The sequence below is a fragment of the Vombatus ursinus genome, unplaced genomic scaffold (genome assembly GCF_900497805.2).
Source record: "Vombatus ursinus unplaced genomic scaffold, bare-nosed wombat genome assembly UNPS02014798.1, whole genome shotgun sequence".
In the NCBI taxonomy this organism is placed as follows: Eukaryota; Metazoa; Chordata; class Mammalia; order Diprotodontia; family Vombatidae; genus Vombatus; species Vombatus ursinus.
Genome location: NW_020954576.1, coordinates 75,263,147 through 75,282,710, shown reverse-complemented (window position 1 = coordinate 75,282,710; position 19,564 = coordinate 75,263,147). Strand labels below are relative to the sequence as shown.

Genomic DNA, 19,564 nt, shown 5'->3' with positions numbered 1-19,564 from the left:
TCCTTCCTTCCTTCCTTCCTTCCTTCCTTCCTTCCTTCCTTCCTTCCCCCTCTGTTCACATGAGGCATCACACCCTTACCTTTGGGTGCTCTGCCCAAAGGGAATATAAATTCTAATCTATGAAACTTTTTTATTTCTTAAAGACTAGACTTAACCTCAAATCACTCTGGCTCTCATTGATTGGCCAATAATAGGTCCCAGCAAGCCCTACTTGGTCATTGTTTGGATCTCTATTGGTTTGGAATGAATGTAAATAACAATTGTTTTCTGTTTTGGCTGACTCTAAGGGTCTTTCCTTCCCAGATAATTATTTTTTTTTGGACTTGGTAAAGAGGCCATTCTCTGCCTCATTTCTTATTAAGCCTTGATCACTGAATGGGCGCTGCCTCAGTCAAAATGAGACCTGTTAAAGACCTTAGCATAAAAAGGCTAAGGTCCCTCACTGCATCCTGGGACATCTCCAGTTGTTCTGATCTATATCTAGCCATTGGACCCAGATGGGGCCATAGGAGAGAATGAGGTTGGTGACTTTGCCCAGCCCTCCCTCACTTAAATCCAATTCACCTGCACGTCGTGGCATCACTTCCCTGATGTCATGGTCCTCTTTGAGAATGAAGGACAAACAACAACAAAGGTTCAAATTCTAATTCTGCCATTTACTGCTAAAAATGGTGATTACCTTAAATAACTAGCATTTATATAGAATGTTGAAATTTGTAATGTGCTTTACACATATTATCTCATTTGATCCTCACAATAACCTGGGATGTTGGTGCTATTATTATCCTGATTTTACAGATGAGGAAAATCAAGCTAAGAGAGGTCAAATGATTTAGTCAAGGTTACACAGCCAGAAGATCCCTGAGGCAGGATTTAAACTCAAGTGCTCTTCGCTCCAGCTCCAGTATGTTACACGCTACACCACAGAGCATTTACTATCTGTGTGACCTTGGGCAAGGGACTTCACCTCTCCTGGTCTTAGCTTCCTCAACTATAAATGAGAATATTGGACATATCTCTTAGGTCCCTTCCAACCAGATCTATGGCCTTGTGATCATATGATATTTAAATGAAGGGGCTGGACTAAATGACCTCTATGGTACTTTCTAGCTCTAAAGCTATGATGCTCTCAGCAATCTTGCTGAAAATTGAATACCAAGTTTAATTAGGACAACCCTAGGTTTTATTTATTGACTGTAAGATTAAAGGAAAAGGACTGTATAATAAAATCTTTGTAGGATTGTTCTAAAGGTTATTGGATAATTGGATTACTAAGAGATTGTTGCTTAGTAATTATTTAATATGGTTAAGACATTGTACATATCTATAGCAGAAAATTTTTGGATTTGGGGTCAAAAGACCTTAGTTTGAATCCTGGCTCTACCTCTTACTGCCTCTAGGATCTTGGGGAAATAACTTCATCTCTCAATACCTTGGTTTTTTTCAGCTATAAAATGAGGATGAAACAGATAATCTCTTATAGTTTTTTTAGCTGAAATCTGATGGGGCTGATGGAGCAATGGTGTTGAGGATGGGAGCTAGACCCCAAAAAGGAAAAACTCTGGACTTTCCCACATGACCAAATCTCTGGCTTTAGCCTGAGGCTATGATCCCATCAACTGGCCTTTCTTTGTGGCTATACCCAATCTCCCACACTTAACCTAGCCTAGACCTCCCTATGTCCCCAGGCCACTTCTCACCCTTAATCCTATCTAGGCTCCATTCTCCCTTGGCCACCCCTGGAGTTCTCTTACCTCATAGACTGCTTGGCCACTCCTAGATCCCTCCCATAGTCTTTCTGTATATAAGGTCCATCTTGTCTCCATTAAGATGCTTAGATTCTTACAATCTAGCCAATAACCCACAGATACTCGGATTCCTTAAGAGTCTGGCTAATATGGTGAATCTTCAATAAACCATGTTTTTGGCTGAAAGAAGGCTTGGGTCAAATTCTTTCGGGCAGGACCTGCATTTTGTGATTCTGGGGTCGCAGGACCCCTGGACCCCTAAACCGCATCATTTTGGTGGCCCATACAGGGAAACTGCCTAACCCCAAGTTCTTCTCCAGCCAAGACTGGAAGGTATGTAAGCCTCCCCCCACCCCTCCTTTCTTGCTCTGCAGTTAGGGTTGCTCTCTAAGCACCAAGGCTTGGAGGTGCTTCTCTGGCAGACAGTTATGAGGCTGTCTCTCACTCGGCCTGATGCTCTCAGGGTCTCGGTCCACAGGGTCGGTTCAAGGCCATGGACCTGGGTACACCTTCCGCAGCATAGAGTACAAGGACGGACCCCCTATTTTGAAGTGTATGCTCAATTCTGTTAATTCCCTCCGCACTAGGGAATTGGGGAAAACTGCAGTTGCTTTTTGGTTCCCTGAGACTTACTTACTCCCTTCCCTCCACACCTCTGAATCCTCCTTCATGGAGGTTACAGGGAAAGTGAGAACAGCTAAAACTATCTTGGCATATTTTGGAGGTTTTGTGATGGATCATTAAGGAGTTTTGAAACACCTGTACAACCTGGTCATTCCCTTCCCTTGAGTCAAGAGGGTATCTGTTAAGCCCTCTCATAAGAGAAGAGAGTTTCACCCTTTATCCCTCACCTTTGATTTTGTCCTCCCCCACCTGGGAAAGAAAGGAGAGGGAGAGGGGCAACAGCTACGGGGTGGGACCCCCAGGCAATGGCCTTGGGCTCTAGGGCAACTTTTGCCTGGAAGCATCACCCAGGTTCAGCACAACCTGCTCAAGGTAATGAAACTAGCCTCCAAACTTGGGTAAGCACGCTCTTTTAAATTTATAGTTGTAACTGTTAATGATGAGATGTTGATTCTCTGTGTAAAGTAATTTGGAAGTGCATTTAACAGAACTGAAGTCACCTGATTGGTAATGGGTTTGTTTCAAATTTCAAACTGGTGAACTTTCTGTATCAGTTATGTCAAGCAACTTTTCATAATCTGGTTAATGCTAAAATAATCTAACTATTGTTGTTTATTGTTTTAATGTGTAAACTAGCCAAAAAGCTTATTTGGGTGAGCTTATGTATGGCTTGTTGAGAATTTGCAAGTGTATAGAAATCTCTAATGATTGGCTTTTTACATCAGGACAAATTTAAGTTTGAGATGTAAATCCTGGAAAACTTTTCCCTAAGCTGTGATTAGTAAAACCTGCTGTCTGAGGTAAAAGCTCATAGGATTTTATTTTGAGTTGTCTGATGGGTCATAATCCATCGATAATCAATAATCCACCATCTGAGAGAAATGCCACAAGCTACTCAGAGAAGGTGATACTGATGGGAAGTCAGCATTGGAAAAAGCTGAGAGGACAATTTTAGCCTCAGTCTAAGATGGGATCCTCCTGGCTCAGTTTCCCCATTATGTTCCTTTGAAAAGGAATGTTACCCACCTGGCTATTCCTGAGTCTGGCTATGAAGTGGATTTGATACTGCATGGTTGGAAAACTGAATTATCTGAATCCAAACAGAACTAAAGATGTTTCATCCTCTCAAAGTTGGGCCCTAAATCTAGTCCCTGCTTTATATCTGGGCCCGGCAGTTTCCTGTCAGATTTGTGTCTTCCAGACTATAGGCCATTTACCTACAGTTGGTAGCAAACAGTGGGTACCAACCAATGTCCCCCTGATGGGGTTTAGGGGTTCGGGGGTGCTAGGACCCCAAAATCACAACACACGGGTCCTGCCCAAGAGAATTTGACCCAAGCCTTCTTTCAGCCAAAGACAAGGTTTATTAGAACATCCATCACAATGGGCAGACTCTTAAGGAGTCTGAAACCTGGGTAAGCAGTGGCTAGGTTTTAATAATCTGAGTCATGGCTTGATTATAAGAATCTGAGCATCTTAATGGAGACAAGATGGACCTCATATACAGAAAGTCTGCGGGAGGGATCTAGGAGTGGCCAGTAAACTGGGGTAAACAGAACTCCTGGGACCTGGACCTAGTGGCCAAGGGAGAATGGAGCCTAGCTAGGATTAAGGGTGGGAGCTACAATGAAAGGCCGCTTGATGGGATTATAAACACCAGAGATTTGGCCATGTGGGAAAGTCCAGGGTTTTTCCTTTCTGGGGCCCAGATCCCAACCCCATCACCTCCATCATTCCCTGGATGCAACCTGTGCTCGGTTCCCGTCAACCTCCTCTTTGTGACCCCCTTGAGGCAGGGACAGCTCTACGCCCCTTGCCAGCAGGAAGCAGTTTCAGAAGCCGAGACCTTTACCCCTTACCACAAAAGAATTTAGGTCCCATTTGTTTGAGGGGGGAATGATGAGGATGGGAGCTAGACCTCAAAAAGGAAAAACTTTGGACTTTCCCACATGACCAAATCTCTGGCTTTAGCCTGAGGCTATGATCCCATCAACTGGCCTTTCTTTGTGTCTATAACCAATCTCCCACCCTTAACCTAGCCTAGACTTCCCTATGTCCCCAGGCCACTTCCCACCCTTAATTCTATCTAGGCTCCATTCTCCCTTGGCCACCCCTGGAGTTCTCTTACCTCATAGACTACTTGGTCACTCCTAGATCCCTCCCATAGTCTTTCTGTATATAAGGTCCATCTTGTCTCCATTAAGATGCTCAGATTTCTAAAATCTAGCCACTGCTTAGATTCTTATAATCTAGCCAATAAACCAAATAGCTTACTAATTTCCAGACTCCTCAAGAGTCTGCCTAATATGATGGATGTTCTAATAAACCTTGTCTTTGGCTGAAAGAAGGTGTGGGTTGAATTCTTTCGGGCAGGACCCGTATGTTTGATTTTGGGGTCCCAGGACCTCTGAAGCCCTAAACTGTATCAATGGAATTCCTGAAAAAAGGGTCCATGAACTTTCCCACAAATTTCAGCTGCCCAGATTCCTGGTGTTTGCCTGAGGCATCTGCATCTGGCCCATCCCAGTGTAATCCTTTCAGCTGTCCTTTTTTTGTGGCCCAGCTCTTCATTCTGTTACCTGGTGACTACCCCAGGCTACTTGCCACTCCTTGATCCTATCCAGTTTTTCTCACAGTCTTTTTCTGATATAAAAATATCAATCCCATCCTCATCAAATTAAGAATCTGGCCCACTTGTATTGGCATCTGAATAAAAAGCAATAAATTACTGGGAACATTATCTAATGAAAAAGCAAATTCATAACCTCTGGATTTAAAATGGCCTTCAGGATGGTTCAGAATTATAAACATTATTACAGTGACAATAATGTATTTCTCTTCATAGCAATGCCATTTAGAATGAATTACAAATATCATTATGAAACTAAAATATTGAATTAAGTGATTTATACCATTAGTGTTTGTCATAAAATTTTACAGCTAGAAGGGACCATCTGAAAATCAGATGTCACTCACTTGTGCTTGTAAGTAACTTTGTTTATAGCTCTTACTAAACACTTATCTCCCTCTCTCCCTCCCCACCTCTATTCAATGGGTAGTCAGTTCACAAATCATAAAGACATACCTCTCAAGGAAATAGAAACAATATTCACTGGTGCCACTGCTCTGGCAAGATCACATTGTTAGCTCCTGAGTTTCCCAGATGGTATGGAAGGTAATGGTTTTTTTCTGGTCTCTTATAGCAACTACACTATTCTTTAGTTATTTTTGTTAATATCATCTTTCAGGTTGGAATGGATTATCTCAAGAGTCTAGAAAAACTAAATCTCCTTGTGTTCTTAGATAAACAGTACCCATTAGTGCAAATCTAGATTTCTTGTCTTTATCAACAGTATGCTCCCTAATAGCTGGTAGAAGACCTGAGGCATTGTAAGACCACAGATGAAACAGTAAGATAACTATCAGTAACCATTACAATAAGTGTAAGTTATCTGTTGAAAACCAAGAACTAAGTTCTTTTTGGTGCATTTATGATTTGACTCAAGATTCCAAGGGAAGGGAAGGAATGACTCTGACAATGACCCTGAAGAACAGAATTTAAAGCAAATTTGAAGCAAAACAAAATGATCATTAGCAATGACCTAAAAATATGTACATAATGAACTTTCTTAGTGAAAACAAACAAAAACCTATTTTTGACCTATGGTGATCAGTTAGTCATGTTTTTAATTCTATTGTTTGGAAAAATGCAAGATAAATTGGAAAATGTTTTAGAATGTTACTTACAAATGAAGGACGGGGTGGAATGATTTTGTCATAGAAATTTTGAAAGGGCAGCCATATTTGCTAACATTATAGTTTACATGCTAGAAAAGAAAAAAAATGCATTAGTTATTTTTATGTATTTGACTTATGGACAAAAAATTCATAGTTTTCTTACCATGTCTTCAGGTGGATTGCCCCTCAAATATTTCCTAATAAAAAAGAGACATTTTAAAATACTGAAGTTTTACATATTAAAAATAATACATTTCTGGTCTAAAACAAATTTAATTTTCATAACTTCACTATGTAAACAAATAGGGATCTCATCTTTTAACTAGTGTTTAGGATGCAGGAGATTGAATTAAGCTAAGGATTACAAACCTAATTTTGCAGTTTTAAGGAATATTTGAAAATAAAGTTTTTTACTTCAATGAAAAATACTTTTTTTTTTTTAAAAGAGAAGGATAATAATCTTCAAGAAACAAAAATAGAGTGTCACATCCATAAAATAATTGGGAAATTACTGACTTATGCATCATCTCTTAAAGCAAAGAACAAATGAGACAGCATGGTGTAGTGGACAGATGGCCAGCCTTGGAGTCAGGAAGACCAGGTTCAAGTCTTACTACATCCAATATACCATCTATATGACAATGGGAAAGCCAACTCAGTATGTCAGCGCCTTGAGGCAATTTTTCTGGGGCTGTGAATTATAGGTTATCTACATAGACGAAGGGAGTTTCCACATAATGATGAGATATACCTTTGGTGAAGAAAAAGAAAGTTACTTCTTGATGGTGCTAGATTTCTCTTGACTCCACCGTATCCAATTTGACAAATTCCCCAATGCCACTTATGGTAGGAGTAATATCTACTAGTATCCTTGCCACACAGGCTGGGCTAGCTTTTTCCTAAGACATTACTCCCAGCAGGGTTGGCTTGTTTTTCATTAAAAGGTACTGAAACCATCCGTGAGATACAATTGACCCAGAGGTCTAAGGCTCAAACCATAGGCTTCAGTACAAAATGTGGCCCACAAGAGATCAATAGTTCCTCACTTGACACTTACCACCATAACAAATACAGAGATAGGTAAGCTATGTCCAATTGAATCAATGCTGTATCCTTGATTAATAACCCTTCCATGTTATGGCTAAATAAACTTCTTTTTGATTAACTGTTCGATGGTCTACATATATGTATCTATTCATTCCAGTCTTGAACCTAAACCACCAGATCAACCTGTGTTAGGCTTGGCCTACACTACCGCAGGAAACCAGGCAGCTTGGTGGTATAGGGGATTGACAGCATCTGGTAAGGTCTTTGGATCCCTTCTCTGGATAAGATTTTTAAATGCAAAAAATAAAATAAATACAATTACAAAGGAAATCAATTACGGTGAAATAGTTATTAAAATATTAAAAAAAACTAAGTTTACAGATATCAGGTTAAGAAACCATGGTTTAGGCTATTTTCAACTAGAAGACATAAGGAGGTAGCTAAATGGAAGAACGGTTTATAGAATTCTTCTCAGTGTTGAATAAATGAGTTGGGTGGGGTCTATGGGTGTTCAGGGAGGACTAGCAACTGGTGAGTGGGCTTCCAAGTCATTTTCAGGGCTGCTTATCCCCCTTTGGTGTCCATCTGCCACCCAACTCTCACCTGTGGCTCTAAGAAGCTACAGTATGCACAATGGCCACACCCCAGTAAAACAATCTCGGCAGACAGGCATAACCAGGTTGAGGGGAACAGAGGGGTCTCAAACCTGTTGGGGAGTTGGGGAGATGTCTACTCCAAATATGTGAAGAATTCCCCCAGCAGAATGGGAGGATGATAACAATTTGTTTCAATGGCCATGAGGGCAGCTGAAGCAGACACTGTGGAGCACTTAGAGTTTGGTTAGACATCAAAGATGCCAAGATCATCCACTGCATCCTAAGCGTTGCCAGTCATCTTGACTTTTGTCTTGCTGCTAGACTCCAATGACTTTGGAAGAGAGAGCGAGGCCAACTTTGCACAACTCCGCCTCACTTGAATCCAATTTATGCATGAGTGAAAAGACATCATCCATCCCATTTTACCATTTTTACCTACCTCAAAGTCCTGTGGCAACAGGCAAGTGACAAAGCAGCTGGTACAGATACACTGGGAGCTGTAGTCACAACCCTGAACACAGGTGACCCAGGCCATGGGTTGTCTTCTCACTGGACTGAAGCAGCAGTGGAATTCAGCAGCCCTCTAGGTGTCTGAACATACTTATTTAAGGACTTCACTGCTCACCTCTTGGTGTGAGGAAGGGGCTTAGAAAAGGTTCCCTAAAAATTGTCCTCTTCACCTAACTTCACCTAACTTAACTGCTTATTGCAGCAGGCTGGGATCCTACCCTATGGTCAAAACACACAAAAAAAGATGATTCCGCTTACCATTGGTACATAGAATGTGTACATGTGTATGGACAACGTGAAATCCAGTAGACCTGAAAGATGAATAGCTCTGGCAGCAAGAGAACTCGGCAGGTATGCATCCAAATAGTAGCCCTGAGTGATGCAAGGCTGGCAAATGAAGGCCAGCTTATCAGAGTCAGAGTGGGATGTACTTTTTTTTTGGAGTGGCTGCAGTGATGAGGAGCACTATGAAGCTGGTGTAGGTTTTTCAATTAAAACTAATCTAGTCAACAAGCTTGCATGCCTTCCAAAAGGACTGAATGACAGGCTCATGACAATGTGATTGTCACTTGCAGGAAAGCACCATGTCACCATCATTAGTGTCTACGCTCCCACCATGATGAATCCTGATGAGGTCAAAGAAAAAATTTGTGAAGACTTCATCATCAGTGTATCAAAAGAGGACAAGGTTGTAATTCCGGGTAATTTTAATGTCAGAATAGGCACAGACTATGAGTTCCTGGGAGGAATAGAGTTGGAGACAGCAATAGCAATGTTACTACTGAAGGGTTGTGTGTCTCATGACCTTCATATCATCAACACTGTCTTGCATCTACCTAAACTCAATGAAGCTTCGTACATGTACCCTTGCAGGAAACACAGGCATTAAATAGACTATGTCATTGTAAGGAGAAGAGAGAGAAAGTATGTGAGAGTGACATAGGTGACGAGTGGTGCAGAGTACTGGACTGATCATAGACGTCTTTTCCAAACTACACATTCATATTTCACAAAAGTGGTGGCCCCAAGGCAAGATGATTACCATATGACAATGCCAACATATTAGAGCACTTCTAGCATGAACAGTTTGCTAACTTGGAGGGAAATCTGAGCCAACACATGGTTGGCATCAGTGGAGCAGAAAAGGAGTGGGTAGCTTTCAGAGATTTGCTGTACAGCACTGCATTTACTCATCTGGGCTAGAATATTCACAAACATCAAGACTGGTTTGATGAAAATGACGGGGAAATTCAGAAGCTGCTAAATGAAAAATGAGAACTCCACAGGGTATACCAGTAGGATAGTTCATCCATCTCTTAGAAGGCAGCATTTAACCCCCAGCAAAAGTAAAGTGCAAGCAAAACTTAGAGAGATGCAGAATTCTTGGTTCAGTAAGAAGATAGATGAAATTCGGTTTTATGCTGATAGTAATAATCCAAAGCATTCCTATGACACCCTGAAGGCTATTTATGGTTCAAAGACCTATGATATATCTCAATTACTCAGCACAGATGGAGCCACAATGATTAATGATAAGAACATGATACTGGAGAGATGGGCTGAACACTTCTATAGTGTTCTCAACAGACCATCATTAATCAATGCTGAAGCCATTGATCCTATACCTCAGGTATACTTCCTATTGAAGAAGAGGTTTTGAATACTTTTAGGTTCTTCTTGTGTGGCAAAACATCTTGTGCTGATTCTATTCCAGCTGAGATTTACAAGGCAGGGGGTCCACTACTCATTCAAAAGCTGACTGAAATCTTCCAGATTATATGACAAGAGAAGGTTATTCCCCAGAAGTTCAAGGATGCCTCCATTGTCCATCTGTATAAAGGAAAAGGAAATAATAGATTGTCCTGTGACAATCACAGGGGTGGGGTGGGGTGGGGTGGGTGTCTTTCTCTTAGTCACTGCCAATAAGGTTTTTGCCAGAATCCCCTTAAAAGACTGATCCTTCACCTGGAGGATAGCAAATGTGCCTTCAGAAAGGGCTGATGAATGGCTGATATGGTGTTTGCTTCCTGACAACTCCAGGAGAAATGCCAGGAGCAGAATAGAGGTCTATATACAATGTTTGTAGATCTGACCAAGGCCTTTGATACTGTCAGTCATGAGGACTTGTGGAAGATAATGGCAAAATTTGCTTGCCTGGAGAAGTTCATCAGTATTATATGCCAGTTCCATGATGGCATGCTTGCATGGGTTCTGGATAATGGATGATGCTCTTGTGCTTTCCCAGTCACCAATGAAGTGAAGCAGAGCCATATGCTTGCTCCCATGCTTCTGAGCATGATGTTTTCAGCAATGTTGTCAGATGCCTTCAATGAGAATGAAAATGGCATCAAGGCCAGTATTGCATTGACAGTAAATTATTTAACCTGAAAAGGCTACAAACCAAGACTAAAGTGGAGGGAGGGTTGGAGCTCAACTTTTTGTTCACAGATGATTGTACACTCAATATAGCCTCTGAGGCTGAGATGCTACAGAGTATGGATCAATTCTCTGTTGCTTGTGCTCATTTGGCCTGACAACTAAAATCAAGAGAACAAATTCTCCATCAGCCAGCACTGTACCATCCATATGTGAAACCTTTGGTTACAGGCAATAGAGAAATTTTGAATACTGTGGATAAATTCACTTACCTTGGTAATATACTTTCCAGGGATTTACACATAGATGATGAGGTTGACGCACTCATTGCCAGAGCTAGCTCAGTGTTTGGGAGGTTCTGAAGGAAAGTGTGGGAGAGCAGAGATATTAGACTGCCTACCAAACTGAAGCCGTTGTGCTGATCTCATTGTTGTATGCCTATGAAACCTGGACAGTATACCAGCACCATGCCAGGAAACTGAACTGCTTCCATGTGAATTGTTTTAGGAAGATTCTGAAGATCACTTGGCAAGATAAGGTACTGGAAACTGAGATCCTTTCTCAAGCTAAACTGCCAAGCATTTAAACTCTACTGCAGAGAGTATAATTCCTATGGGCTGGCCACATTGTTCGATGTTAAATGTACATTTGCCTAAAAGACTATTTTACAGAAAATTTACAGAAGGCAAGTGCTCACACAGAGCCCAGAAGAAGTGATACAAGGACACTCTCAAGGTGTCTCTGAAGAACTTCGGAATTGTGAGACACAAGAGATGCTGGCACTGTACTGTCCAGCATGGTGTGCCTGCATCAGAGAAGGAGCTGTGCTGTATAAGCAAAGTAGAATTGCAGTAGCTCAAAAGAAATGTGAGATGCACAAATTTAGAGACATTTCTCATCCATATGTTCATGTGTATTATTTGTGCCCAGCCTGTGGTAGGGCCTTCTGAACTCGCATTGGTCCTGATCAGCAACAGTCAGACACGCTGTACCTTGACCCCAACATAGTGATGTCATTTTAGTCCTCTTTGAATGTGAAGGACAACAACCACAGCCACAAATGAGTTGGGGTCCAAGGAGGAGTTGGTTTCATTATTACATAGGATTCTTTGGTCACCTTGCCTTATAGTGTTCATAATGTTGTTGTTGTTCAGTTGTATCTGAATCTTCGTGACCTCATTTGGGGTTTTCTTGGCAAAGGTACTGGAGTGGTTTGCCATTTCCTTCTCCAGCTCATTTTACAGATGAGGAAACTGAGGCAAACAGGGTTAAGTGACTTGCTTAGGGTCACACAACTAGTAGGTGTCTGAGGTCACACTTGAACTTGAGTTTTCCTGACTCCAGGCCTAGCCCTCTATCCACTGTGTTACTTTGCTGCCCTAGTGCTCGTGATAACTGTATACAAAAACCTCATGATGAGGTTGACTACAGCTAATACACCAACCTCTGTTGAAGATAACTGTAGTGAAGACAACAAAACTTTCCCTCTCCTTTGTTGGAAACTCTTCTCTTTTGTCATTATCACCTATGCTAGGAGGAAGAAGCCTCCAGCCTTCTTTTTAGAATCCTTGGGTAATTTGTACGTAGGGCCAAGATGTTCTGAAGGAAGATAGGAAGTGGAAAGGTGGCTAGAGGAATGTCATTCCAAATCCCAACACTTTGTTCGAGAGTTAGGAGATATTGAAGCACACTTGCCTGGGTACTGGAGAAAGAAGGAGATAAATAACTAAGGATTTGCCATAATCTATATCACAATGGAAGTCAGATTTTTATTTACTAATCTTTAAAGAGTAAAGGAATGTTCTCACAGACACCTGGAACAATCCTGGTGAGGGAGAGTTTTGTGACTCAGGTGTAAAACAACCCTGATACTTCAATGGATCTTATTTTTATAAATTCTCCCTCCATTGGTGCAGAATGCAACCCAGCCATACTTTGTCAGAACTCTTGTCTATGTGCTCCCCTGAATCCTCCACGAGAAGTCTAGCTAATATTCTGTGAGCTTCCTTTAGATTATTATTATTATTATTTTTTTTTTGGTGGGTCAATCAGGGTTAAGTGACCTGCCCAGGGTCACACAGCTAATAAATGTCGAGTGTCTGAGGTCGGATTTGAACTTAGGTCCTTCTGACTCCAAGGCTGGAGCTCTATCCACTGTGCCACCTAGCTTCTGTGAGCTTCTTTGAAGACTTCTAGGCACTTCATATGTTTATTGCCACAGTTGCTATTGTTTATTGCTTCATGTCTGTCCCATTTTCTTTTTGCAGCATACATCTTCCTGATGACATCTCTTCTTGCATATTTCTTTGTTGGTGAAATAATGACATCTACCACCCACCATGGGCCTCTCTATTGTCCTTAGGGTGACCAGAAATCTGAATCCTTCGGACACTTGCATCTATACAGTATAATTAGAAGAATATTAGTATTAAAAAGATGGCTCTTTGTTTCAGGTGGAGTTTTGAGTTTATTAAAAACACTGCACAATTTCCAAATGCAAGCTAGCCGGCTTTTCTCTTATATTAAATTTTGGGCTTACCCGTCTATAGTATTTGTTCAAGATATATGTATCTATGGACTAGCCCTATGTCCATCCAACTGAATATCACATTCTGGCCAGTAAGGCATTCTTCATCCACTCTGTTTTTCCTGTGTGTATAGTTAGTCAAATCAGTTAGATTTGGAGTCCAGAAAATCCAAGTTTGAATCCTGTCTCAAACACTTATTAGCTATATGACTTTCACCTCTCTAAGCTTCAGTTTTCCTTTCAGTAAAATGGGGACAATAATAACTCCTACTGCAAAGAGTTGTTTTGATCATCAAATGAGATAATGTATATAAAGTGCTTTACAAACTTTAAAGTGATCTATAAATACTATTGCCAAATAATTTAATCATATTTTTATTTATGCCTTTTAAGTTTCTACATCACCCTCATTTGTGAATACATGATTTTCCCTGTAACAGAAAATGAATAACTGAAAACAGGTACGGCAGTGCTTCGTTCTCATTGTGCTTGTTTTCTTTGCCAAGAAAAGACCTTTGTATTGGACCTCACATAACAAAAATGGCTATTGTAACATTAATATGTTCACCCTTTCCTGTAAACTGGCCTACTTACTACTTCTGATAAGACAGAATTCAATTTCCCCTGTGCCTCTTGCACAAGAGGTGCCCCACACAAAGAATGAATTCCTTTCTAAACTCTCCCTCCTACAATCCCAGCTTCTTTCAAGACTCGGCTCCAGAACTACTGGAAGTCCATCCCAATTCCCCCCAACTGCTAGTGCCCTCTCTTGGAAATTACTGTGTAATTACTTTGTATATGTCTATGTTTACTTCTCTGTGTGCATGTTGTTTTCCCCCAGTAGATTGTAATTTTCCTGAGGGTGGGGACTGTTTCATTTCTGTCTTTGTATCCCTAGTGCCTAGCACAATGCCTGGCACATAGTAGGGATAAGGATTAGATCTGTGATTTCACTGGCACTGAGAATTCTTGAAAGAGGAAAAACACTCTACTAATGCATGTTGGAACATTTTCTGCAAATTAGAGTTAGTTGTCTGGGACTCTGAGATTAAGGGACTTGCCCAGGATTACATAACCAGTATGTGTCAGACAGAGGGTTTTCTGGATCTAAGACCAGTTCTCTAACCACAATGCCATGCTGTCTCTTGAATAAATTAATGAATTAGAATGTTTTACACTTAGGAAAGTTGATGTTAAATCTGAATCCTTTCTCCCCAATGAATGTTCTTTGACCACAAATATTGAATAAGTAGTACCCTTACTTTTGATGTTATTAAAATATTTCTTACTTTTCAATGACATAAGTAGCGTTTTTACTCTGACATTGGTTTTCCTTATATCTGTGAAAAAAATGAAAGAGTATCAATAAAAACAAATATCATAGGGTGATATATTTTTGTGTTTATAAGGTAATATTTAGACTAGTTAATGGTGTAGGAACACAACTTAAAGTTTCTCCTACCCTTTCATTTGTTCATGTGGTTTTATCTGCCTGGAATCCATTCCATTTCCCTTCCACTTTTATCAGAGTCAGAATAAACATTTATTAAGTGCCTACTATATGCTAGGCACTGTGTTAAGTGCTAGGTTATAAAGGCATAAGATAGTCCCTGCCCACAAGGAGCTTACATACCAACGGAGGAAGCCAACACATAAAAACAAGCTGAAAAGGTGGGTTTGGGGGAATAAAGAAGTAGGAAAGTGGGAAGGAGGATGATAAAATCTTGCAGCCAGGGTTGGAAATGATCTGGGGAGGTGTGAGTTACCAAGTTGAATTCATTTTGCAAAATGATGAGTTTCTAGAGATCATGCCATCCAGTAGATTAGCCGACAAAGATTTTGCCAAAATCTGACCCGTTCTTCAAAGCCTGTCTCAAATGTCAACTTTTTTAAGGAAGCTTTTTCCAGTTTCCCCAGTCAGGTAGGATCTCTCTTTCCTTTGTACCCATATATTTTCTGTGGCTCTTTTATGGAACTTAACATTCTGACTTAACTTATTATTATGTTCTTGTCCTATCCCCTTTTCTAGACTGTAAGTTCCTAAAGTGTAGTAATTAATCATCACTGAAAACCTGAAATATTCTAGCTCAGAATTTTGCTCATTGTGGGCATTCAAGAAATACTTTTTGAGGGGCAGCTAGGTGGCTCAGTGGATAGAGCACCGGCCCTAAAGTCAGGAGGATCTGAGTTCAAGTCTGGTCTCAGGCCAAACACTTGACACTTACTAGCCGTGTGACCCTGGGCAAGTGACTCAACCCCAATTGCCTAAAAAAAAAAAAACACTTTTTGAATTGAATTTAATCCTTGTTAAATATCTGACAAGGTCAAGTGAAATTACTTGAACCATTTTATAGCTATACTTATTCTTTTTTAGATGGACTTACTCTTTCTTCTAGATTTTAGTGATTGAAAGCAGAAGAGCTGCTTTTTAGACCATCTCTTAGACAAACCCATTTCACTGATGTCCAAGTTATGCTCATTCTGCTTGTTCTGGTTGTCTTCAGAAAGCTCAGTAGGAGTGCTGATTTCTACTACAATCCAGGCTCCTAATTTCAACTTTTCTAGTCAAACTGATTAAGCAGTAATATATGCTGATTGAATCACTACAGAGTTTTGAAACTAGATTTGGAAGGTCTCAGAGAAGTAATAGGTTCCCTCTCCTTGGAAGCAGAGCCTGAACAATCACTTTAAAGGCATGTGATAGTGTGATTTCTTTCATGTACGAGTTGAACAAGATCTTGGAGTCCTTTTTCACTTGGGAATTCTATGATTCTGTGAACATGTAACCATTATGGAGGAGTCACTTCCTGCCTCCATTGGTCACTGAACCACTTGAAGTAATTTTAGGTAATTTTAGGTAAATTTAGGTAATTTTAGGGTCTTCTAGGAGTCCAGATTGACTTTTGGATGGTTTGACCCAAGGCCTTGAAGTCAATAGAACCCCAACAAATGCTCTCTTCCTTGACAAATTTGGACTAGTTGGGACTTAAAACTACTAGGCAGAATAAGAATTCTCTTCTGGATAAAGGACTCTTAGATTCACCCCAATTTGAACACAGAACAAGACTCCCTGAGAAAGAGAATATTAGATGTTTCTTCCTATCATCTTTCTCTTTCAGTCCTCTCTCCATGTTTCACATCATCTCTACGGGCATTTGGATTATACTGTGGGTGGTGTTAAGGAATTTGACATCATCCTGGGCCCAAAGCTATATATTTGGAAAAGCAAAAGGCTAGTGTATATTCCCTTGAAGATATGTTATAGCTAACTTTACCTGATTGTTGAAAGAATGACTGTTAATATTCACTATTAAAGAGATTGATTCGTTGATGAATTCAAGAGTTCTTAATCTGGGATTCATGACTTAATTTTTTTTTGAAAATTTATTTCAATATAATTTGTTTTTTTGGGGGGTAATTTTATTTTGCACATTTAAAAACATTTTAGACTTTACCAGATTGCTAAGAGAGTTAAAGAAAAGGTTAAGAAGAAAAGAATTGATGAATAATAGTTTACTTAATTTTGTATAAGACTATGTGCTTTTATAAACATGATAACTGATGGTTTTAATGTTTAGGGGGAAAAGGTCTCAAGAGATAAATGTATTTAATATTATTTAGATATATTTACACAGGCTGAGACAGATTCTCCCCCCTTTCTCCATCTTTCCCCCAAACCCTCCACATAGGGAAGCCAGTGGTATAGTAGGCTAGAATGGCCTTTTTTGGAAATACTTATTTACTCCAAACTTGGACTATCTAAAGCTTTTACAATACAACGTTGTTGGAGTATATTGCATCATACAGAAGTGTAAACTTGACTAGGCAATATTACCAAGGGAAAAGATGGATCAGGGCCTTGCAAAACCAGGTATTCCCTTGGTCAAGTAATGGAGGTCTGATATTTCTAGAAAAGGGGTACTGACCACTCCCATAGAGAGCAAAGAAAGAAGAAAAGGAATTATATATACAAAAATATTAGCTGTAGCTCTTTTTTTTGTAGTAGCCCAAAACTAAGGGGTAGCCTCCTATTGAGGAAAGCTTAAACAAAATATGGTATATGAATGTAATAGAACATAATTTTTCCATAAGAAATTATGAAATGGACAATTTTGGAGGAAAATTGAAAGAGCACTATGAACAATGAAAAAAACTAGGAAAACAATTTATATAGTGACAACATTATAGAGAAAAATGTCTTTGAAAGACTTTAGACTTCTGATCAACACAATGATAAACCAGGAGTCCAGAAGAATACACCACCACTCACCTCCTGACAGAGTGTTGATGGACTTAAAATGTAGAATGAGGCATACATTTTGGACATGGCTAATGTGGGAATTTGTTTTGAATATTTGTTATGAAGGTTTTTCGATCCTTTATTGCTCAGTGGAGGGACCAGGAAGAGACAGGGATAATAAATGTTTGGAAAAACAAACAAATTAAAAAAACAGGTATAAATAATTTTGTTAGCCAGGGACCATTAATAAAGGGATATTTTGACCATATTTGGGCTAAAATGATTTTGAGTAGAGAATTCAGAGCAGACAAATGTTTATCTCACCACCACTCCCCTGGGAGGGGGGATATTGGGTAAGGAGTCTATTCACCTGGTTCACGGAAGGTACTTAACAAATGATTAGTGATTTGATTTGCTGACTTGTGCACTGAGGTGCTCTAAGAGAGATAGGAGGGGAATGATAATTTGTTCCATTAAGAAATAGGAAATAGAGAAAAGCTTTGATCAGCTAAGAAGGAAGGAGAACTCATATGGGACCTTAATAATTCAATACTTCAAACTTTATTAGTATGTCTATTCTTGCCACTGACATAGTCCCCAACTCCTCTGTGATTTAGAAAATGGTCTTCAAGAGTTATTGTACCAAATAACTCATCGCCTTGTGTCTAAATTGGTGATAATTCTCTCTGAACTAATCTGTTCCTTGGATGATAGTTATATTGCTATACCAGGCCCATATACTCAAAGTAGTTGTTGTTATTGTTTTCCAGCTTCCTAAGTTCTTACAGAGTATATGCAGGCATAGTTTTCAAAAACATACAATCAGATCTTCACTTCATTAGCAGACAGAAGAGTAGGGCTTTTAATGGAGGTTTCACTTAATAGAATAGCAAGATTAGTATTTAATCTCTTTCAAAACTCAAACTAATTGAAACAATAATTGAATAATAGTTTCAAGTTAGTTAGAATTCAAATAAAGATGAACTAATCATTCGGTTAAAACTACTACTAATTATCATTTATTTTTACCAGTGAGTTGTAAATCCAGAGGAAGACAAATACAATTAAAATAAACTTACCCTTTGAGTTCAAGATATCTTTGCGAGGAACAGCCAACAAATACATGAACTGCCTGTAATAAAGTAATTTAAATGGTGAGATCAGTGGGTATGATTCAGTTTACTTTGAAAAATCTACAGCTAGGGAGCAATACATTTTTGAAAATAATAGTATTTACTATCCTCTTAAAACTATGATTCTGCAACAATGCACTGATAGTGGTTCTCCTAACTTTTCAGCCCCTCTAATTTTGCTGCTTTTTCCAATTTCCACCCCCTTAATGTAGGTGCCTCCTAATACTCAATCCCTAGATTCTCTGTTCTTGTTTTTCTGTATTTGCTATAAAAGAGGACACTCTTCTTCTTGGTTTCAATGTTCACCTCTTTCACATTGATTCTCAAACTGGCATTTCGATCTCTAATTTCTGTTTGAGGCTTCGGTTTTATATTTCCACTGGAATGTTTTGCAGTCTCTCGAAACTTAACATGTTATGTCAGTTTATAAGTATTTTTATTAAGCACCTATCATGTACCAGGCACTGTGCCATGGACCGCAGAAACAAAAAGAAGCAAAAGACACCTGCCTTCAAGGAACTCACGATCTTACAAGGAAGACAGCAAGCAAAACATATGTACAAAAAGGCTACCAATCAGATAAATAGGAAATAATTAAAAGAAGGAAAGCACTAGAATTAAGAAGGGTTGGGAAAGGCTTAGAGTAGAAGATGGGATTTTAATTGAGACTTGAAGGGAGCCAGAGAAGCCAGGAAGCAGAGATGAAAAGGGGGAATATTGCAGGTGAGGGAAGGGTCAGAGAAAATGCTCTGAGCAGAGAGATAGAATGTCTTGTATACGGAACAGCAAAGAGGCAACAAAAAGCACCCGACTGAAGAGTATGTGGTGGAGAGGAAGGTGTAAGAAGATTGGAAAGGTAGGTGTGGAGGTACTAGCTTATGAAAGGCTTTGAACACCAAACAGAGGATTTTGTATTTGATCCTGGAAGTGATAGGGACTCACTGGAGTGGGGAGTAACATGGTCAGCCCTGTGCGTTAGGAAAATGTTGGGCAGGTGAATGGGGGATGGGTTACGCTGAGAAGAG

The 19,564-nt window shown here is 39.7% G+C and overlaps 1 protein-coding gene across 1 annotated transcript in view; it reads right to left on the bottom strand.

Annotated features, from left to right (window-relative positions):
- LOC114049469 (cation channel sperm-associated protein subunit epsilon-like) overlaps positions 1 to 19,564 on the bottom strand; it is a 148,827-nt gene that overhangs the window by 18,467 nt on the left and 110,796 nt on the right. Inside the window, exons 10-13 of the mRNA XM_027870709.1 lie at positions 18,486 to 18,538; positions 14,456 to 14,506; positions 6,274 to 6,307; positions 6,120 to 6,199 (exon numbers count right to left, since the gene is read on the bottom strand). Coding sequence (XP_027726510.1) covers positions 6,120 to 6,199; positions 6,274 to 6,307; positions 14,456 to 14,506; positions 18,486 to 18,538 — 218 coding nt within the window. The remainder of the gene's footprint in view (positions 1 to 6,119; positions 6,200 to 6,273; positions 6,308 to 14,455; positions 14,507 to 18,485; positions 18,539 to 19,564) is intronic.